General features: G+C 40.4%; 1 protein-coding gene and 1 long non-coding RNA gene across 2 annotated transcripts; both read right to left on the bottom strand.

Annotated features, from left to right (window-relative positions):
* Positions 1–7: 7 nt before the first annotated feature.
* Positions 8–2126, bottom strand: LOC128871309 (uncharacterized). The gene is made up of 3 exons (XR_008455877.1): positions 1425–2126; positions 1220–1367; positions 8–1163 (listed from the first exon to the last, which is right to left on the bottom strand). It is a non-coding gene; the product is annotated as an uncharacterized LOC128871309 (long non-coding RNA).
* Positions 2127–12693: 10567 nt separating this feature from the next.
* On the bottom strand, positions 12694–15303 carry LOC128871310 (uncharacterized). Its single transcript, XM_054113325.1, has 2 exons — positions 15248–15303; positions 12694–13273 (listed from the first exon to the last, which is right to left on the bottom strand). Exons 1-2 carry the CDS (start codon positions 15301–15303, stop codon positions 12694–12696), a joined length of 636 nt encoding a protein of 211 aa, XP_053969300.1.
* Between the last annotated feature and the right edge of the window lie 7489 nt (positions 15304–22792).

A 22792-nucleotide genomic window follows, 5' to 3' on the forward strand; every position in this document is an offset into this window, starting at 1 on the left:
TCTCAAAAGTAAGTATACAGTTCATCATATTATTAATTTGTGAAATCAAAAACATAATTAAAATCTAATCCTAGTATTTGGTAGGATAACCATTAGACTTTACAATCGCTTTAAGTCGTGATGGCATTGATTTCACCAAGTTTTCAGTTACAGCTGGTAGTATTTTATTCCATTCCTCTTGAAAGACGTTTTTCAGTTATTACATATTTCTAATCGGATGTTTATGTTGTTGTTGTTGTAGTAGCAGCATAAACATTTCCCATACTTACATACGGTGAATGCTGCTGGAGTGACAGTCCTTGGCCGGATATAAATCCGGGTCGTTTCGGTAACGTAGAACCGACTGTCGTGTTTACGTATTTGCCGCTTTAAATGTTCCCATAAATGTTCGATTGGGTTGGTATCCGGGGACTGTGGCGGTGTTTACAGCTGTTTTCGCACATTGTATAACAGCCACTCTCGTACAATGTTGGATGTGTGCTTGGGGTGATTATCCTGCTGGAAGATAAACGTTGCTCCAAGGCCCAATTTCATAGCGCTTTCTTTTAAAATATTTTTCAAAATATTTAAGTAACCATATCGGTCCATATTTTCGATAAAGACCAAGTTTTCAACCCCAGTGCCGGTCATATTGTTTGGATCCAATTCCGCGTTAATTTTTCTCCAAACTTTTTCACGGCAATCAGATCCACAGATACTGAACTTACACTCATCAGAAAATATGACTTATTTCCAAAACGTTTGGTCATATTTTTCATGATATTTTGCGAATGAAATCCGATTACTCCGATTGACACTACTCACGAAGGACTTTTTCCTAACACTGCGCCCATGATAACCAGCACTATGCAAAACCCGGCGAATAGTTTGGGTGCTAAATTGTTTTCCAGTCTCATTTTCAACTTGAGATTTCAATTTGGGGGCACTCATTTTGGGGTTTGTCCTGATTTTGCTTTCTCTGGGGCTTAAGAGCGGCGGACGCCCACAACGCTCTTTATTAGTGGTGTTTCCCGCACTTTTATATTTATTCACAATCTTTTGAACTGTAGCAAAATTCCTATTTATCAAACGACCGATTTCTCGCAATGATTTATGTTCCTTGTGATATTTTATAATCAGTTTTTTTAAATCATCAGAAAGCTCTTTTCCTCTTGGTCCCATTACTAAAAAGGTTGCAAAAATTAATACAAAACGTACTTCTCTAAATTTTTATACTCACTTTGATTATTTCCTTTTAATAGTTCTAACTTTTTTAATCAATGCGTAAAAATAAATGTTATGCCAACTGAACAATCGTTTGCTGTATACTAACTTTTGACATAAATTTCCCTGACATCAAAGGCAAAGCAAAGCGTGGATAACAGTACCTAAAATTTACAGCTAAATTAAGGCGCATATGAAAGCTTATCCCAGTACTCAATTACCATGTGTAAAATTTTTGTATTACATATTAAGGAAAGCGTTAGCGTCAAACAATTCCATAAATCAGGCTCCTGTATACTTATTTATGTTACTAACTGTAAGTTAAATGCTTGCTGGGTTGACGACTGCTGTATACACTTCTCTGCAACTGTATTTCAGTACAAACTGCAAATGCGGCCGAAAAAACCAAATTTTTTAACTTCTCCTGGGGGTTCTATAGGGGCCCTAGGAAGTTGGGGCTTTCACAGTTATAATGGTGTGACCTTGCTCTTTCTAATGGGCGTAGTGGGCGGTGCCACACCCCCTCCCCTTATATTCAAATATATCGTGGTAGTAATGGAAAGTTTTGCCAAAACTACAATTAGGACTGCCTTACCGTCAGTGTACTACTCAATTTACTTCCAGCACAACACAAGTTATTTAGCGAGTTGAGGTAACTTATCCATGCTACAGAGCAATCGTTCAGTGCCGTCTTTGTAGAATTGGATGTGCTACTAGCAGATACCGAAGAGCCAGTACTACTCAAGGAGTCTCTTTGCACCACTGCACTTAGTGGACCACAGCCACTAAAATCAAATTCATTCTCCATAACGAATACTTGTTAAATACGAAACTAATTTGCTGTATTTATGATATTATTAAATTACTCAAATTCTATTAGTTAAGGGCAAATGTATCAGCTTGTAATCGATAACCGATTAACATTAATTGTTGTGCTCTAATGAGTATATACATTTCAGTTCAGTTTGAACTTTTTACGTAGGTAAGTGGGCAAAAATAAAATTAAAATAGGGGAAAAATTTAGTATCATGTAATCTGCTTTGAAAAAAACCTTTAAAGCGGGGTGGTGGGGGGTTGTTTGAGGGGTGTATCACCATCTTAAAACTGAAAATTTCACTCATCGGAAACATATAATTTTTAAATAATTTAATGTTAAAGTTGCTTATTTTAGCGAAAAGTTGGTGTTGCCATACACCTGAAATAAAAACGAGGTTCGTATGCAGAGATGCTCAGTGGAGGGTTGATTGTAAATCTGCAGAATTCTTTGCTGTAGTTTAAAATTCAGAAACATTTTTGAATATATAAACATACAAAGCAAGCGTTGTAGGAGAAAATTTTATATAAAAACAGTGCGATTGTCTGGATTATGTTATGAACGTATTTAACTCATCGAAGCTTAAAAATAATGATATTCAATATCGCAAAAAATAATAAAGTAATTAAAAACCAAAAATTACAGTTTAGAAGTATATTGTATTGCTTCAATCAATTTTACAAACGGGTCCTCATGCTTTTTATAATCAGATATTCTCCACAAAAACTCGATTATCATGTCTGTTAAATAAATGAGGTGGTTTTAGTTGTCGTTATTAAAAAACTCGTGTCCTTTAAAAAAATAACCCTCATCAGTCCAACTCCGACTATGCAATCCACAGATTTTTTGCGCAGATCTCGCGATTTCAGTATTTTTGCGTAGAACTCCTTTCCGTGTTAAAACCATTGAAACCAAATTAAAACGACATATGCGTGTGTGTGGTAAGGAGGAATAATAACTCCCATCCCCATCATTAACACTAAACTGAAATACTTCGTTTGCGTTCATATTTTTGTTTTCAGTTGCAGGCATCCGGCAACACCATACTGTTGTCATTTGAATCTTCTTATTCGCGATTAAAATTGGAAAGTGATTATATGGACAAATGCATTTGCATTTAATTTTAATGAAAATAATTCGAATACAAGTATGTTTAGTGAATTTTAGTGAAGTGTAAAAAAATATATAGTGATATATTTGAATGGATGGTGGAGGGGGCGTGGCACCGCCCGATTTTTATTCCAAATTTTCAGTATTTATAAAATATTTTTTTTTTGTAACATGTATGTATGTTTGAAGACAAAAAAGCGCCGCAGGCGATAATAATAATAGAAACCGCGCGATTTTTATTCCAAACTTTCAGTATTTATAAAAATATTTGTTCTTGTAACATGTATATTATATATTTGAAAACAAAAAAGCCCCCATATAAATAAAAAAAATAATAATAAAAGAAATGTTCCCTTTTGGTTGACTTGATTTTTTTTATTTCGCTTTGTTCTTCTCTCTCATTGTTCGTTTGACAGTTCGCTCCTCACATCTATTCTGTACGGTATGACAAACGTTTAGGAGAACATTTGTAATAATAGAATTTTAATAGAATTTGGAGTATTATTTAGTAAAAATAGCTTTAAATCGAATCTTCATTTAATAAAGAATGTTTATAAGTGAATATTGTTACTTTTCTATGTTTGTATTTAAGTGAAATAAGCGTCTGTAATAGGGCATTTTTTCAAGCTTATGAAAAAAGTAAGCATTTTAAACGTCAAATATTGCTATTAATTATTAATTGTAATTAATGAAAAGTACTATAAATCAAAAGGCTGATATGTGACTACATTTGCGTCTTATAATTTTTAAATTCAGTCCACGCACTTAAACATTATAAGCAAATATATCGTGATAGCAATGGAAAGCTCAGCCCACCAAATTAATCTACCCGTTCACATATGGCAGATTACCTGCAAAATTGACAATCAGCTGTTAATACTGTTGTGAAAGGCTTTTCTTCATAGAAACTATTTTGGTGGAATATTTCGATGTTTTTGGTTTCTTTAATTATTATTAACGATATGAAGAAAATATAAGGAGAAGGAATAGCTAATTCAATTGTGCAATTGGCTGCTAATAATAAACAGTTGGAGGAAATCCGTATGCGACGTTTACTCAGGTTGCAAAAAAATAAGGCAGCAATACGCATGCGAAATTCGATATTACATTGTGTAATAACAAGAACAGGCTAAAGCGTTTATGGACACATAAAAGCAAACTCTTCAAAGCACTCTCCTCAGCGACAAACAAATTTTGAATTCGCAACTTAACGTCACCAATACAACAAATTCAGCGCAGAACACGTTACAGAATCAATCGCTTTGTTTTTATCTTCCTTTTAAATGTTATTTATTTCACATTTTTCTTTTTAAATACATTTTTTTTTATTAAATTAATTAAACCTACTTAAAGTCCTAACAATTTGTCTGTAAACTTAAAATTCGTATTCTGTGAACATAAAATAAAAATCATTCATTTATCACATTTTTTTTTAAATTTTTCTTTTAAAATCTTAAGTTTGTTTCTTTTTTGGTGTGGTATATATAAATTTTGCTTAAAGGCCTCTAAAATTTTTTCGAGAATAGCATTCCGTTCCCTCTCAATTTGCCGGGCTTCTTCCTTCAGTTCTTGAATTTCTCGGGCAATCGTTTGGTTGACCGCCCGAAATTCATCCAAAACTGCATACTGGAAATTTTCGTTATCCTTTCTCCGTTTTTTCGGGGCGGTTTGAAGGCAATTCCAATGAAAGTTCAGCCGAAGGTGCTTGCATTCGAGAAGTGCTGCTGTAGAGCATTCTTCCTCTGTCTCAATTGGAACGAGACCTTTGACTTTATTAAATAATAATTAAAAAACAATTAATATAGGCATACGACTATAAAGCTTCACGCAATAACCTACAGTTTCTTCTATAATTGCTTCTAGGTAGAAATATTTGTATCTCTCAAGGATATGGTGCACTTTATCGTAGTACTCCCACGCAGATGGGGTATCGCCTGAAGGCCCAACATGTGTAGGAAACATCTCTGTAAAATAAGAACACTATTTTTAGAATTACATCGGAACAATTGCTATTGAACAAAGCTACCTATATTTATTTGATAATTATGTATTTGAACCTTCATATACATTCGTATTTCTTTTGCAGCCTCGTAGTTGCGGCAGCTTCTCCTCCCACAACTCCAAAAGAAACTCGCCCGCCTCTCTATACCAATGCTAGGGCTTTTTCTATACCATAATAAAATGAATCCATAATTAATAATAATTAACAAACATTTTATAAGAATTTTGTTTACAGACCTGTTTTCTTTGCCGGCGTCCATTTCATTTAGTTTTTATTTTGATGTTTCTCCTCACATTCGTAACAATAATTATTGATAACACAGGGGTTGTACGTCAAAAAGTATGATTCTTATCAAGGCGAATTTGTTACAGGTGACAGCAAACACATATAAGTAAAACCCTACATGTATTTGTTGTTGCGTTTGGTGCAAGCATCATGTCAAAATCAGCAAGCAAATGTAAACATACGAATGTGAACATACCAATACATACAAACAAAGCATATCATTTTGACGTAAGCCATACCTACGGCGATAAATTCAGCTGGGTGAATGCTGTCACCTTATTAAATCCACCTTGATTCTTATCTAGGATTATTTTTTAATCTCAGATTTTTGGAGAGAAATTTTATATGGGAAATCTCGCTTTTTAATTACGGATTGGGAGTTAAGCACGAAAAAGTAGATCATCTACTTATATGTGAACGTATTATTAAGGGTGGTTCAGGAACAAACCTTATAACTCCGAATTTTCCAGAAATAATAATTATTTGCCTTCAAAGTACCTTCGGCAACTTCACTATGGTTTAGCACATTATAATATATATTTTTTTTTTCAAAACTTAAATTTACAGTCACATGCGTGTTTTTATATTTGTATTCGAAATATTTCAATAAAAATTAAATGCAAAGGCATTTATCAATGTCAACACTTTCTAATTTTAAATGGAAATAACAATTTATTAGAATTGACAACAGTTGTTGTTGTTGTTGTTGAGGTGGTTGAGCATTTCTGAGCTGAATATGCTCCTAATTAGTGACCAGCACCGTTTTACTACCACTATCTCGTGTGATGATGATTAAGGTTTTTTTTTTTTTTTTTTTTTTTTCAAGTCAGATCCATTTAGTGAGGTCCAAGTATAGCAGCAAATCCTTTATCTCAATGTCTGAGATTTCCTTAACTTGCTGCAGGAAAGGCTTACCGAAGGATCGGAGTCGTGCCCTGGCTAGTCCCGGACATTCACATAAATAGTGGACAAGACTTTCCTTCGCCCCTTCCGCTTGACAGCTTCTACAGATAGGATTGAAGGGTAGATTGAGTCTAGCTGCATGATCCCCTACTTTCCAATGCCCTGTAAGGGTTGCAGTGATGCGTGAAATGTTTGGCCGAGAACATCCTAGCAGGTCATTTGTCCTTTGGATTTTGTATGACGGCCATGTGTTTTTTGTTGAAATACATGTAGGTATTTGCTTCCATCTTCTTTCGGCTAAAGCATGATAGTGTGAAGCAATGGATGCTTTTTGTGTGTTCAGTGGGATGGAGACTGCCACCGCCTCTGCTATGTCTAGTGTCGAGCCCTTTCTTGCTAGCTCATCCGCTATCTCATTACCCCGTATGTTCCTATGACCAGGAACCCCTATCAGGGTAATTTCAAGGCAATGGCTGAGCAGTTTCAGCTCCTCTCTACACTGTAGGACCAGTTTGGATGTAATGTAGTTGGAGTCTAGGGCCTTAATAGCTGCTTGACTGTCTGAGAAGATAGCTATTCTTGCACCAACTTCCTTGTAGAGTTCTAGGGATTTGCATGCTTCTCTGATCGCTAAAAGTTCTGCCTGGAACACGGTGGCATAATCAGGAAGACGAATTGATTGAGATAGGTTGAGTGGCTCCGAATGGAAGCCAGCTCCCACACCACAGTTCATCTTAGAACCATCGGTATAAATTTCGAAGTCGTATCTTCCAATCACCTCTCCTTTGCTCCACTCGGCTCTCGGTGGGAAACGTACCGTAAAGCCTTTCTTGAAGTTTAGGTCTGGGATTTTGTAGTCTGATCCGTTTTTGAGCAGCGGGGGTCCCTGTAGGGGGATCTTACTGTGACCGTACGACCTTGTTGTCCAGCTTCCTATGTCTCTGAGTCTCACCGCGCTGCAAGTAGCTATTGTTTTAATGTGTAAATCTAATAGCAATAGGATAGATGGAATAGGACAAATGGAATAGAATGGGAGGATGGTTCCATGTGTAGAAGTCCACGCAAGTGGGGAAAGTTACTGATCGCCATTCACTTGGGAGTGGCCAGGACGATTCTTCTACATATGGTTCAAGCAGCTCACAACGGCCGGGATTAGCCCACGTATCCTCTGGGTAGCTCCCGAACACCCGTTCGGGAGTGAGCTAACGTGAGAAGGCGAAGCATTCCAGGATAGCTGGTTGTGCGCTGGGTTTGGGACCCGCCACTTAAAAATCCCCCCCAATGAAAAGAATTACAAAGCCTCGGATGAGAACTGCCTTTACTGATGACGACCCCTGCAAACGAAATAAGGAATATGATTTGAGGGCATGCACCTGGAATGTCCGGTCCCTTAATGGGGAAGGTGCCTCTGCCCGGCTGGTTGATGTCCTCGTGAGAGTAAAGGCTGACATCACTGCCATCCAAGAGATGCGATGGACGGGGCAAGGTAAGAAAACCATAGGACCTTGCGACGTCTACTACAGCTGCCATGTAAAGGAGCGCAAATTCGGTGTCGGATTTGTTGTGGGAGAGAGACTTCGTCGCCAAGTACTGTCGTTCACTCCGGTGGACGAGCGTCTCGCAATAATCCGCATCAAAGCGCGATTTTTTAACATCTCGCTAATTTGCGCCCACGCCCCGACGGAAGAGAAGGACGATGCGACCAAAGATTCCTTCTATGAGCGCTTGGAACGTTCCTATGAGCGCTGCCCCCGCCACGACATAAAAATCGTGCTTGGCGACTTCAACGCCAGGGTGGGCAAGGAGGGAATTTTTGGTCCCACAGTCGGAAAATTCAGCCTGCACAACGAAACATCCGGTAACGGACAGAGGCTGATCGACTTCGCCGGGGCCCGAAACATGGTAGTCTGCAGCACCAGATTCCAGCATAAAAAGATACACCAAGCTACCTGGCTGTCTCCTGATCGAAAAACGCGAAACCAGATCGATCATGTTGTGATAGATGGAAGACACGCTTCTAGTGTATTAGATGTACGTACGATCCGAGGGCCCAACATCGACTCGGATCATTACCTTGTTGCAGCCAAGCTGCGCACCCGCCTCTGTGCAGCAAAAAACGTACATCTACCTACGCAAAGAATGTTCGACATCGAAAAGCTGCAATCACAACAGACAGCCAGAAGATTCGCCACTCGACTCTCACTCCTGCTCTTGGAGAGCACTGCCCAACAAACCGGCATGCGCGAGCAATGGAGCAACATTTCTCGTTCACTACGTACCGCCGCCGAAGAAGAAATCGGATTCCGGCGAGCCCGAAAAAACAATTGGTACGACGAGGAATGTAATGCTGCCGCAGAAAGAAAGGATGCCGCCTATAGAGCCACGCTGCGATCGGGCGCAACGCGAGCCATGTGGGATCGCTACAGAGAGCTGAAAAAGGAAGAGAGACGTATTATCCGACAGAAGAAACGAGAGGCCGAAATACGTGAGTGCGAGGAGCTTGAGATGCTGGCCAACAGGAACAACGCCCGAAAATTTTACCAGAAAGTTCGGCGGCTTACAGAAGGTTTCAAGACCGGGGCGTTTTCCTGTAAGAACAAAGACGGCGATCTGGTGACTGACGTACAGAGCAATCTTAAATTATGGAGGGAACACTTCTCGAACCTGTTAAACGGTGACAGCTGCGCATGTCATAGAGAATGTGAAGATCCCGATACCCCAATCGTTGACGACGGAATTGTCGTTCCGTTACCCGACCATGACGAGGTGAGAATAGCAATATCACGGCTAAAAAACAACAAAGCCGCGGGCGCCGACGGACTGCCGGCTGAGCTATTCAAACATGGCGGCGAGGAGCTGGTAAGGTGCATGCATCAGCTCCTATGCAAAATATGGTCGGATGAAAGCATGCCTGCCGATTGGAATTTAAGTGTGCTCTGCCCAATCCATAAGAAGGGCGATCCTGCAATTTGTGCCAATTACCGCGGGATTAGTCTTCTAAATATCGCCTATAAGGTTCTAGCGAGCGTATTGTGTGAAAGGCTGAAGCTCACCGTCAACCAACTGATTGGACCTTATCAGTGTGGCTTCAGACCTGGAAAGTCCACCATTGACCAAATATTCTCAATACGCCAAATCCTGGAAAAGACCCATGAAAGGAGAATCGACACACACCATCTTTTCGTCGACTTCAAAGCTGCATTCGACAGTACGGAAAGGAGTTACCTGTATGCCGCGATGTCTGAATTTGGTATCCCCGCAAAACTAATACGGCTATGTAAGATGACGTTGCTCAACACCAGCAGCGCCGTCAGAATTGGGAAGGACCTCTCCGAGCCGTTTGATACCAAACGAGGTTTCAGACAGGGTGACTCGCTGTCGTGTGACTTCTTTAACCTGATGTTGGAGAGCATCGTACGAGCCGCAGAACTTAATCGCTCAGGCACAATTTTTTATAAGAGCGTACAATTGCTGGCGTATGCCGATGATATTGACATCATCGGCCTTAACAACCGCGCTGTTAGTTCTGCCTTCTCCAAACTGGATAAAGAGGCAAAGCGAATGGGTTTGGTGGTGAACGAGGACAAAACGAAGTACCTCCTGTCTTCAAACAAACAGTCGGCGCACTCGCGTATCGGTACCCACGTCACTGTTGACAGTTATAATTTTGAGGTTGTAAAAGACTTCGTGTATTTAGGAACCAGCATTAACACCGATAACAATGTCAGCCTTGAAATCCAACGTAGAATCTCTCTTGCCAACAAGTGCTACTTTGGACTAAGTAGGCAATTGAGTAGTAAAGTCCTCTCTCGACGAACAAAACTAACACTCTACAAGACTCTCATCATGCCCGTCCTAACGTATGGCGCAGAAGCTTGGACGATGACAACATCCGATGAAGCGACGCTTGGAGTGTTCGAGAGAAAGATTCTGGGTAAGATTTTTGGACCTTTGCACGTTGGCAATGGCGAATATCGTAGACGATGGAACGATGAGCTGTATGAGCTTTACGACGACATAGACATAGCGCAGCGAATAAAGATCCAGCGGCTTCGTTGGCTGGGTCATGTCGTCCGAATGGATACAAACGCTCCGGCTTTGAAAGTATTCGATGCGGTACCAGCTGGTGGTAGCAGAGGAAGAGGAAGGCCTCCTCTGCGTTGGAAAGATCAGGTGGAGAAGGACTTGGCTTCACTTGGTGTGTCCAATTGGCGCCGGTTAGCACGAGAGAGAAACGACTGGTGCGTTTTGTTAATCTCGGCCAAAATCGCGTAAGCGGTTATCGCGCCAATTAAGAAGAAGAATGGCAATAGATGTGTTAGTACATTGAGCGCTTCAGTAGGACTGGTGCTAAGCGCTCCTGTAGTTAGGATACACGCTGTTCTTTGTATCTTGTTCAGCTTAGTTTTGTTGTATTTCCTTTCTGTTGCAGGCCACCAAACCAGTGCCGCATATGTTAGTATTGGCCTTACAATGGCTGTGTAGGACCAGTTGGATAATTTTGGTTGGAGACCCCATTTTTTTCCCAACATTCTCTTACACGTGTAAAGTGCTATATTTGCTGTTGACAGAGCGTTTTATCGTGCTGCTGCCTACCTCGCCGATGATTATTCTAGTTTTGAGCATGTTCTCTATCCATTCGTTGAGCCCTATGTCTATGCCTAACATGCTAAGAGCCTCAATTATAGATCTTGTCGTAACATTGTTGAAGGCCCCCTCTATGTCGAGAAAAGCGACTAGTGAGTATTGCTTGTATTCTATGCTCCTCTCAATCGCACTTACAACCTCATGAAGAGCTGTCTCTGTGGACTTTCTGAGATATACATCCAACAATCGCTCGAGAGTTTTGAGGATGAAGGAGGATAGGCTGATGGGTCTGAAATCTTTCGCTGTATCATGACCGCGTCTACCAGCTTTAGGGATAAAGATTACCTTAACCCTTCTCCAGCTTTTTGGTATGTGCCCCAGCATAAGGCTTTTCCTGAAAAAGACCTCCAGCCAAGGAATCGTTGTTTCTCGAGTGTTCCACAGCATGGCTGGGAATATCCCATCTGGACCGGCTGCCTTATATGGTTCAAAGTTTTTTATCGCCCATAATATTCTGTCTTGGGATACGATGTGGTTGATTACAATGGGTGATAGTTTGGATGTTTGAACACTGTCAGTATTGTTCTCAATATATTCTGTGTTGCCTGCGAAGTGTGTATTTACCAGATGTTCTAGAGTGTCGGCTGATGATTTTGTCCACTCTCCGTTATCTTTCTTCAAGAAGGAAGGGCAGGAGTGTTCCTTGGATAAAAGCTTGCCTAGTCTGGCCGTATCTTTGGCCGATTCTATGGAACTACAAAAATCTCTCCAAGCCTCTGTCCGAGGCTCTTTGATTGCTTTCTTGTATTCCCTAAGGCAGTCTTTGTAGGGTTTGAAGTATTTATGTTTGTAGCAGATATTGAAGATTTCTCTTGCCATTTTTCTGAGTTTACTTAGATCTTCATTCCACCAGGTAGGATAGGTTGTTTTGCCATATGTGGCGGGACATGAAGCTTCAAGTCCTTTCGTCAGGGAAGTTTCGAAAGCTCTTACTTTCTCATCTAGGTCTTCCCTTGACGTTATGGTTTTATTTATGTGTTGAAGTTTAGACTGGGTCACTCTACGGAATGTGTGCCAGTTTGTTCTTCTAGGATTTCTATATGGGATTGGTTTCTCAAGCTTAAGATTGATATCAAAGAGGATCCAGCTATGGTCCGAAAAGGATTTCTGGTCGGATACTCTCCAATTTGTGACTATTTGGGAATTATTGTTTGGGCATAGGGTAACGTCTAAGACCTCTTCCCAGCCTGGAAAGTTTGCCGAGCTCGGAAAAGTGAAGGTTGGGGTGGTCCCTACATTACATATGTCTAGGTTGGTGTTTAATAGGAATTCAAAAAGTGACTCACCTCTTTCATTCGTCTCTGAGCTGCCCCAGAGCTCGTTTCTGGCGTTTGCGTCACAGCCCATCAATAGTTTGTCTGTGTTGTTTAGTGTTGACAGGAATCGAGCCACTTCGTCTGGCGGCGCCGGTTTCTCATGTGGCATATACACTGATGCCAGGTATATCGCCGATTTCTGCAGCTCCACTTTCACCACCGTAAAGTCGGGAGTACTGAAATTAGAACACAGAAAAGCTTTTAAGTGTTTTTTAGTGATTATGCATGACCATGGCTTACCGTCAGCTTTGTTGTAGAATAAGTTGATGTTCTTGTTGTTTTGGAACCCCTTAATCTCGTTGTCTCTGACCCAGGGCTCCTGTATGAAACCGATGTCGATGTCCCCTTCCCTGAGGAAGACATCCAGATTCTCTGTAGCACATTTCGAGTGCTGCAGATTCACCTGTATGGCTCTAGGCATCGGGTTTATTGTTGTCTTCAGCTAGGTCCAGCTTTTCTAGCTGAATGTTGTTGTCGACCTCATCTGGGTCTTCCTCATTTTCATTGCTGTCTGCTTTGAAAATTTTCAGTTTGGCCTTTCTCAGACCAAACCGCATTTTGTTGTCTTGTTGTTTTAATATTGGCAGGCACTCATCGTTGATCTGCAGAACGAATGACATGCTGCTCTTTTGCGGTTTTTCTGCCTTCACGATTGCCCAGTCGTCCATCGGCACCGCAGGGTTGTGCGACTTCAGGTATTTCAGCACTTCTGCACCGCTCAAGTCCATCACCGGTAGCCAAATGCGAGCGCGAGGAGGGCAAGGGATGTCCTTGGCCGGAATAAGCTTAAGTTTTAAGCCTTCCAGTGTGCTGTTGATCTCAGCAACACTCTTTTCTAGGACAACCCTTGACCAGTCGTCGTCGCACTTGATAACTCTACAGCCGCGAAGTACTCCTGCAGAATCAAAGGAAGGGAGAGTTCCGCCCTGTGCTCCAACCACATGCTTGTCTAGCACGAGCTTGGATTGACAACAGTACTCTATTGCCAGATGCCTGCAAATGAATATATTGTTACGAATTTTCTTACGATAAACTTCAAATTAATCTCTTATAATAACCCCTCTGAGTTCGATTACTAGATTGTCAAATACTTGCTTTACTTTATTTCCGACACTTTATTTTACATATACTCGTACACGTTCACCTTAAGACTGAATCACTACATGTGCTTAATAGCTATCGAAATTTCTAGATCTCACAGCTCGTATCTTTTGGCGAGCTCTGTTGTTATAGCTTCACTGCGTCTTTGTGATGCATGATTCAATTACAGAAGGTTAGGTAAGTAAGCAGCTTTATCGCTTCCTCTTGACAAATCGGCTCCCTTTTATTATTATTATTATTTACAATACGGCGGCTGCCGTAGCCGAATGGGTTGGTGCGTGATTACCATTCGGAATTCACAGAGAGACGTCGGTTCGAATCTCGGTGAAAGCAAAATTAATAAAAACATTTTTGTAATAGCGATCGCCCCTCGGCAGGCAATGGCAAACCTGCGAGTGTATTTCTGCCATGAAAAAGCTCCTCATAAAAATATCTGCCGTTCGGAGTCGGCTTGAAACTGTAGGTCCCTCCATTTGTGGAACAACATCAAAACGCACACCACAAATAGGAGGAGGAGCTCGGCCAAACACCTAACAGAAGTGTACGCGCCCATTATTTATTTATTTATTTTTTATTTACATATATATAATATAAAGTGTTATTACAAACTATCTTACATCAACATATTATTTACAAGTATGCGTACATGTTTTATAAAAACACTTTTAAATTGTAGTAGAATTAAAATTTTTGGTGCGAATTATTATATCGGCAACACCGTTTCCATTTTGACGCTTGGCCTTATTATTATTCGCTGAAAATCGTAAACATTCAAATTGTAAAGATTTGAGTAAGTATTACAATAAAATCGAATTAATTTTTATTTTTTTTTTTGTTTTATTTCCATTATAAACTACAAACTGTTAATATTAACAAGAAGTAATTGGAGCTTTACGACGACATAGACATAGCGCAGCGAATAAAGATCCAGCGGCTACGTTGGCTGGGTCATATCGTTTGAATGGATACAAATGCCCCGGCTCTGAAAGTATTCGATGCGGTACCAGCTGGTGGTAACAGAGGAAGAGGAAGGCCTTCTCTGCGTTGAAAATATCCAGTGGAGAAGGACTTGGCTTCACTTGGTGTCTCCAACTGGCGCCGGTTAACACGAGACAAAAACGACTGGCGCGCTTTGTTAAACTCGGCAAAAATCGCGTAAACGGTTATCTCGCCAATTAAGAAGAAGAAGAATTGGGGTTAGGGTTTGGAATTAAAATGTCCCTTCCCTTTGGAAGAGAACATTATTGTCTTTGGTGGTTTAGTTTTCTATAATTTTATTTATATTAACAGTGCGAGCAAGATCTGTGGGTGCTTTGCGCTTAGTCTCCTTGGTTGAAGTTCCGTTTTCGGTATCAGTCTCTTTTCTTAGTTTTTGTAGTCTAATAGTCGCAAGATATGCTTACTGCTGCTTCTTTTTACTGTTTCAGTGACGGCGTCTATGCCAAGGTCGCGGTGAATATCGTCATTTCTTATGTACCAATTTGCGTTTGTGATGGTCCTTAGCATCTTAGATTGACTTCTCTGTATAATTTGTAGGTTTGATTTACTGTCAGTCTCCCAAATTTCTAGTCCGTAGATCCATGCATATCATTGTATATCATTTGTTTATTAAATAAGCTTAGGGTTGATTGTTTTCCTAGTAGCCAGTAGAGTTGTCGGAATTTGTTTTTCATCTCGTTTCTCTTGTTCATTATGTGTTATTTCCATGTGAGTTTTGAGTTAATCGTGATGTCTAAACATTTTGCTCTTGAGTGTATTTTTATGTCTTCTCCGTTAATTTGGATTGGATGTCTTGCAGATCTTCTCTTCGCGTATATAACATGTTGTGTTTTGTCTATATTGACCTCAATGCCTCATTTTTCAAACCATTCTACAACACAATGGTAGCGTATCTTGTAGTGTTTTTGTTGCTGCTTCTTCATTGTTGTCAACTGACATTACAACTGTGTCGTCTGCAAATGTATTGTAGCTATCATTGATCCTCGAGTATTTGGCGTTGGTATATCTGCTGTGCATACTAAGTATAGTATGGGGCCCAGTACGCTTCCTTGAGGTACTCCAGCTGTAACCGTCTAGATTTCAGAGCACTCATCTTCGTATTTTATGAAGAAGTGTCTATCAGTTATGTAGCTTTAAGGATATTAAACATGTTAAGTTGTAAAATGTTTTTTAGCTCATATAGAAGTCTTTTGTGCCATACTGTGTGAAATGCTTTCGTGATGTCCAAATATCCGGCAATGCAATATTTCTTCTCATCGAAGTCGTCTGTAATTTTGTTTACTACTCTGTGAATCTGTTGCACAGTTGAAGGTGGTTTTCGGAAACCAAACTGGTCTGAGGGGATAGCGTATTTTTGTTTTAGAATCGGATCAGTTCTGTCAAGCAGTATTTTTTCAAACAATTTGGCGAGGATGGGCAGCAAGCTAATTAGTCTGTACGAGCTAGCAACAGTGGCGTTCTCGTTTGGCTTGGGGATCGACATAACTTATGCAACTTTCCATGCTTTTGGAAAGTATGGTAGCCTAATTATTCCGTTAAAGAGGTCTCGTATGTAGTTTATTATAGTATCGGGTAGCTCCTTTAGTATTTTTCGTTTACTTGGTCATATTCCGGTGTCTTTTGTCTTCAAGTTTCTTTATATAATATTTTACTTCTTCTTTTGCGTGTTCTGCATTTTCAATTGTGTTTGGAAGCTCAATGTTTTTACTATCCATGCTATTTGTAAATATGGTTTTAAAGTGGTCAGCTAATGTTCCAGCCTTTTTTTCTTGTTCTTGCTCATGTGTTGGAATATGTTTTTATTGGAGGCTTGTGTATGGTGGTTTTAGTGAGTTTTTTAGTTGCTTTCCATAAGGAATAGTTGATAGATGTAGTTGTTTCGAGTCTGGTAAGGTACTTCTTCAGTTAATTGTCATTATGTTCTTGGAGAATTTTTTTGAGTTCATTTGATAATTTGTTTAGTTTAGTTTTATCGGCTGAATGTTTGGAGCGTTGACAGTCTTTTCTAAGTTTGCGTTTTTGTTTGATTTTGTCTAAAATAAAAGCAAGGACTTTCTTTGTTGTTAAAGTGTCTAATTTTGGTGTCGATTGTGCAACTGCTTTTATTATGTTATCGTTTAAGTATACAATTACATAGACCAGTTCGGTGGAGGATTTCAAAGAGACTCTAGCTTCCATGTTTTCTTTTATGACATCACGAAATATATTCCAGTTTGCCTTATGGTTATATAGCGAGGAGGTGATTTTTCCAGCAGGTCTATCCTGGAGCGTTATTATTATTGGTGATTTTATTGGCATGATTTTATTGTAATGTTTTCATGCGTCAGGTTTTTCATAACACAGAAGTCGGTTAAGTCAGGACGTTTTTTCTCAGTTGGCCAATACGTCGGTTCTCCTGTGTTACTCTTTGCCTTAATGGCCTCATATAGGTGTCTTCCTTTAGTGGTTGTTATCCTAGATCCCATGTTACGTGCTTAGCATTGTAGTCTCCCATTGCTAGGCATCGGTTTACAATTGATTGAAGATAATCGAGGTATTGGTGTTTTGTATTATTATACTTGGGTGGGCAATAAACAGCTGATATATTTATTGGGCCAGTCAAAGTGTTGATGCAGACTGTAGTCGCCTGTATATGTTCTGCTTTATAGCCATCCATTTCTACGCATTTTATTGCTCTTTTTATAATGATAGCCGTGCCTCCATGAGATTTGTTGTCAATGTGATTTGTATAATAAATATCGAAGTTTGGAATGTTTATATCGGTCTTCTCACGCAATGGAAATCTGACAGCAAATTTCCTTCCAAATGAAATGGTGGGTATCAGGTCGTCTTTAGGTGCCAAAAACCGCGGATATTGCTCGGATAGCAACTTAAGGATTTCTCTGTGTCCCGAAGTTCCGTCTTCGTGCCAGAAACCATATTTATGGAGTCTACACATTGCTTTTATTGCTTCCTGTTGTATCTTAAGATCCAGGGGGAGCAAATCAAGCATAGCATTTAGGACATCACCAGAGGTTGTACTCATGGCACCCGTGATGCATAAACATACACATCTTTGTAGCCTGTATAGTTCCCGGATTGTGGACTTAACCATGCTCCGTCGTCACCAGACCACAGAAGCGTAAGTGATGATTAGTCTGATAAGTGCTGTGTATATCCATAGGAGCACAGCAGGTTTCAGACCCCAGGTTTTACCAAAGGCTCTACGGCATTGCTGAAAAATCCTCAATGCGCGATTCACCTACAATGAAACGTGTGTCTCCCAAGTCAGCTTCTTATCCAAGATTACTCGTACATATTTAACTTCATCGGAAAGGCCAAGTGTCACACCTTTCAGTGTTGGAAGACTGAGTCCATCCAATTTCCGTTTTCTCGTAAACAAGACTATGGTTGTTTTGTTCGGATTAACGGAAAGACCTTGTCTCATGCACCAGTCATCGATTTTGTCAAGAATCCTCTGCACTTTCGTGCAAAGCCTCCTTAGGGATTTATGCGATGTTAGCGCACAGACATCGTCCGCTTATGCTTGCACATGAAAACCGAGTTCCTGCATCTCCACTAGTAGAGAGTCTACGACGAAGCACCACAGCAGCGGAGAAAGAATACCCCTTGAGGACATCCTTGCTTGACCCCGACAGTGATTAGTTCGTCACTGCTTTCACCAGCGGTTAACAGCCTCCCAGAGAGCATGGAATATATCCATTTTACAATGGTTTGATTAACTCCGTGTCGTTCGGCAGAAGCAGATATTGAGCCGAAAGTGGCATTATCAAAAGCCGTCCTCAATGTACACGAACACGCCCATTGTGTATTCGTCAGCTTCCAGCCCGGCTTCAATCTTGCTAACAAGATCGTTTAAGGCTGATTCACACGATTTTCCACTCTAGTAAGCGTGTTGATTTCTACTAAGTGAACTTTTCGGCAATACCCCCACTCGAATATGTTTCTCCGCCACTCGTTCTAGACTTTTCACCACGAACGATGTCAAACTGATTGGTCTAAAACTTTTTGCTAGGGAATAGTCATCATTTCCTGGTTTCAGAATACATACTACTCGTACGCGTCACCATTGGGATGGTATATAACCAAATGCAAGACAGGCTGTGAAGATCCTTTTCAGGGCTTCAATCAGCCTGTCTCCTCCTTATGTAAGCATTGCTGGATATATTCCGTCAGGTCCAGGGGACTTAAAGTTCTCAAAGGAAGACAAGGAAAACCTTATCGATTCTTTTGTCACTATCCGACTAGCAATATACCAGCTGTACCTAGAGGTTCCACCGTTGTTACCGTTATTGTTCATGCCACTCTCTACTTCAGAGAGAGTTCTACTACCCGGAAAATGGGTTTCGAGTAGAACATTAAACTTTTCCGATTTGGAAATGGTGTACGAACCATCAAGTTTTCTAATGGAATCCAGCCTTAATGAGCGGTCTAGATGAAGGACCTTACAAAGTCTCGTTGTTTCCCCCATTTCTTCGACGTTACTGCAGAAACTTCTATAGGATTCAAGTTTGGCTTTCCGTACTTTTTTCTTATATTATCTCTGTGTAAGCCAATGATTAGCCCTGCTTGGGTCTTGAAAGCCTTATCAAGAAGTTTTCTAGACCGTACACGAAGCTTCGACAGATCAGGGTTCTACCAAGGAACCGCTTTCCCCTGTCTACTTTGCCTGAGTGGGCACAGTTCCTCAAAGCAATTGATTAATGTACCTTCTAATTTCTTAGTAGCATCTTCAATCATTTCTACTGATTTGAGTTTTTTCAGGTTTGGTAATCGCTCGGTCACAAGCTCACCATACCTGTCCCAGTCCACATTTCGGGGATTCCTACCGGAAGGTATTGATATTGTGTCAATTCCCAGTCGGAATTCGATAAAACGATGATCGGAGATAGAGTCCTCTTCCAAAACTCGCCATCGGTTGATTTGATTTCCAACTGACCTATTAGTAAGTGTTAAATCAATCACACCTTGTCTCCTTCTGGTCACAAAAGTTGGTTTGTTACCAGTGTTTTGAATGACCAAATCGGATTACAAGATAAAATTCAGTAACTTGAGACCTCTACGGTTGCATTTGCTGATTCTCCATACAGTGTTATGTGAATTTGAATCACAGCCCATCACAACTATGATAGTCTCGACACTGTTCCCACTCTTCAATTACTTTATTTTTGCAACAACGATATCTCCGGAGCATAGCTCTTTTAACATCGTGTGTTGGATCAACCTCGGCATTATAATACATGCTCGCGGTCTCACATTCCCTTCACAATGAAGTATTTGTCCCCACGACATAGCACCTAGACCACAAATACGCTGGTGACATACCCATGGTTCTTGTATTAGTATTGTATTATGTGTGGGTTTGTTTGCAATTTTGCATACCTACGGCACAGGAGAGCCGTAGACGCTTTGCTATGCTGCAGATTTATCTGTGTAAATATTACTTAGTCATGAGACTGAGTATATTTAGCGCTTTGTCCTCCACTTTATCCTGCACACGGAAATGGATTCGCCCCAGATGTAGGTGAAGACGGCACCCGTGCTTCGCCTTCAGCACCTTGAGGGACCCAAGGTCTGCCTGATACACGAGTATACTCTCCAGAGAGTCGTGTCAAGATCTTTGTTCTGAACACGGATTCGGGTGAGGAGTTCTGCTGAACTATAGGAAGGGCCCGGAATCCAGACACTCGCTCGTACCAGCCTTCTTTGCTACTCTCAACAAGAATGAACTTGCTGGTTTTGCAGGCGGTAATTTTTGCTATCTCTTTTTCCAGCCATTCTCGGGAAAAAACATTGGAACAGTGCACCTTTACGATGTCGTCCACCACACTTTTCCCCTCGAAAGTCAGCGCGTCTTTCGTCTCACCGATAGTTTTCCAAAGATAGCTGTCAAGATAGTCTTGTTGCCCTTTGGACAGTAGACTGTTTTGTTTGTCAGTATGTATCTCCACCGTCATTGCTTTTGCTGCCATTCTCGCGAATGATTCGTTGACGGAAGAGTGTGATTCGACATTTGAGGTCCCTTAGCCTTTGCCTTGTCAGGCAAACGTTTGTCTGCCTTGGATTGGGTCGAGGATGCAGACATTTTCGAATTCCGTCTCTCGACTTCCCTCTTCTTTGACTTTCTCCTCTTCCCGATCGTTGGCACAGACCCCGTTTCATTTCCGGGAAAGTGCAACGTGACAGAGGAATCCTCTGTTCTGCCACGCTTTCCCGTTTCCATTACAGGTGTCGAAATTGACGGAGCTTGAGTACTTACCTTAGCTAATGCTTCGGCTTTCTTCGCCTTCTGTTTTCTTCGATTGATCTGCCTTGCGGATAGACCAATACCTGCGTTCGAATCACCATTAACTTCAGTCTTTTTACCGGTACTTACCTGATTCGCACCAGGTTTGATCCATCTGAGTCTACTGAGAGATTGTCCGCCATCTCCACATCCTCCAGAACTTGTTCAGTTGCTAACGTACAGTACAGTAAACTACCAACCAGTTGTCTATACTTTCCGTTATTAATTAGCGGATCTGATTTTTCACCTTTACCGTATTAGAAGGCCCTTACGCACTGCGACCACCTATACTATATGACTTTTGGTTGAGTGTATAAAATCCATTTGTTTTTGTGATTGTCAGTCCGAGGTAATTTTGTATATCTCCTAGATTCCGAATTTCCAATTTTGCTTTCAAAGCATTTTCACACATTCTGATTAAGTCCGCTGATCTGCTTGCTACGATCAAGTCATCAACACAAATAAGTACATAGCAAAACTCACCTGCGTATGTGTAAAAACATGCGTCATTTTTGCTTTGAATATAATCAGCATCTAATAAAACTTTATGTACCTTTATGTGCTTGGCTCCAAACTCAGGTTGATTGCTTAAGTCCGTAAATACTCATCCTCTTCTACTCCGAATCCTGGAGGTTGCTTCATATATATTGTCTCTTTAAGTTCCCCGTTTAAGAATGCTGTTTCTGCGTCTAAATGTTGCACTATAAGGTTTTCTTTCGCTGCAATAGTAAGTAAAATTCGAAAAGTTGATTGTTTCGCTACAGGTGCAAATATGGGATCGTAATCTGTTCTAAATTTTTGCGAAAAACCTTTTGCGACTAAACGAGCCCTGTAGCTCGGGTTCAATTACTACCTTGACAATTGGTTTTGGTTTTAAAAACCCATTTTCAACCAATGGCTTTTCTGTTGAGTGGTAACTCACACAGCTCCCATGTTCTATTATTTCGAAGTGATTGCATTTCCTCTTGCATTACTGCTAACCATTCTCCTTTATGCTTGCTCGCCAAAACTTCCTTTAAACTTTTTGCTTCTAAATTACTCAGTAAATCCGCTTCTTTATAATTTACCATTTCATCAGCCCACCTCGTAGCACTTCTGCCCTTATTTTCTTCCTTTTGTAGTGTGTCTATATCGTTGGTAATTTCTTCATGGGCTTTTTCATTCGTGACATTCTGATCATTCTGCTATTTTGTAGTATGACTATATTCTCCTCCTGAATCTGGTTTATTTTTAATTCGCTATCCGTGTGTAAGAACTTCACATCACGACTAATAATAACCTTACCAGTTTTTGGAACATAACATCAGAATTCTTTGGATGTGTAGTCATAGCCAACTAAAATAGATTCGATGCCTTTTGAAACAAGTTTTTGTCTCTTCTCACTTGGTACGAAAACATAGCATTTTAATCCGAACCGGCGTATGTCCTCTATATTTGGTCTTGTACCGAATCAACTTTCAAATGGTGTCTTTTGTATGCCTATAGCAGGAAGACGATTTTGGATACAATTTACCATCATTACTGCTTCGCCCTAAAACCTAATTCCGACTTTGGCCTCTACGATCATTCAGCGAGCCATTTCTATTAGAGTACGATTTTTACGTTCTGTAACCCCGTTTTGTTGCGGACTGTACGGAGCAGTACGTAGATCCTGTTTGCCATGAGTTTCTAAATATTTCAGAAATGTTCTACTCATATACTCGCTACCTCTATCAGTCCGAATCATTTTCGGTTTCTTGGCGAACAACGTTTTGCATATTTCTACGAATTCTTTAAATTTTTCGAATGTTTCTGATGTTTCTTTAATAAGGTAAAGGGTGGTATATTTTGATAAGTCATAGATAAATGTGAGTACATATGTTTTGTCCGACGGTGTGGTATTTGCATAGGACCGCAAACGTCTGAATGTACTAAATCAAGTGCTTCTTTTGTATTTGTAGACGATTTTTGAGGAAATTTCATTCTTCTGATTTTGCCTTCTAAGCATACCTCACAATTTAAGATATTTTTGCAACCGCTGCTGCATTTCTGAAATTTTACACTTTCTTCAAGGTTTTCAGTTCATAAAGTTCTGACTACGTTAATATCTCTATGACTGAGCCTTTTGTGCCATTCGTGAACGCACC

Source organism: Anastrepha ludens, unplaced genomic scaffold (assembly GCF_028408465.1).
Source record: "Anastrepha ludens isolate Willacy unplaced genomic scaffold, idAnaLude1.1 ptg000114l, whole genome shotgun sequence".
Lineage (NCBI taxonomy): Eukaryota > Metazoa > Arthropoda > Insecta > Diptera > Tephritidae > Anastrepha > Anastrepha ludens.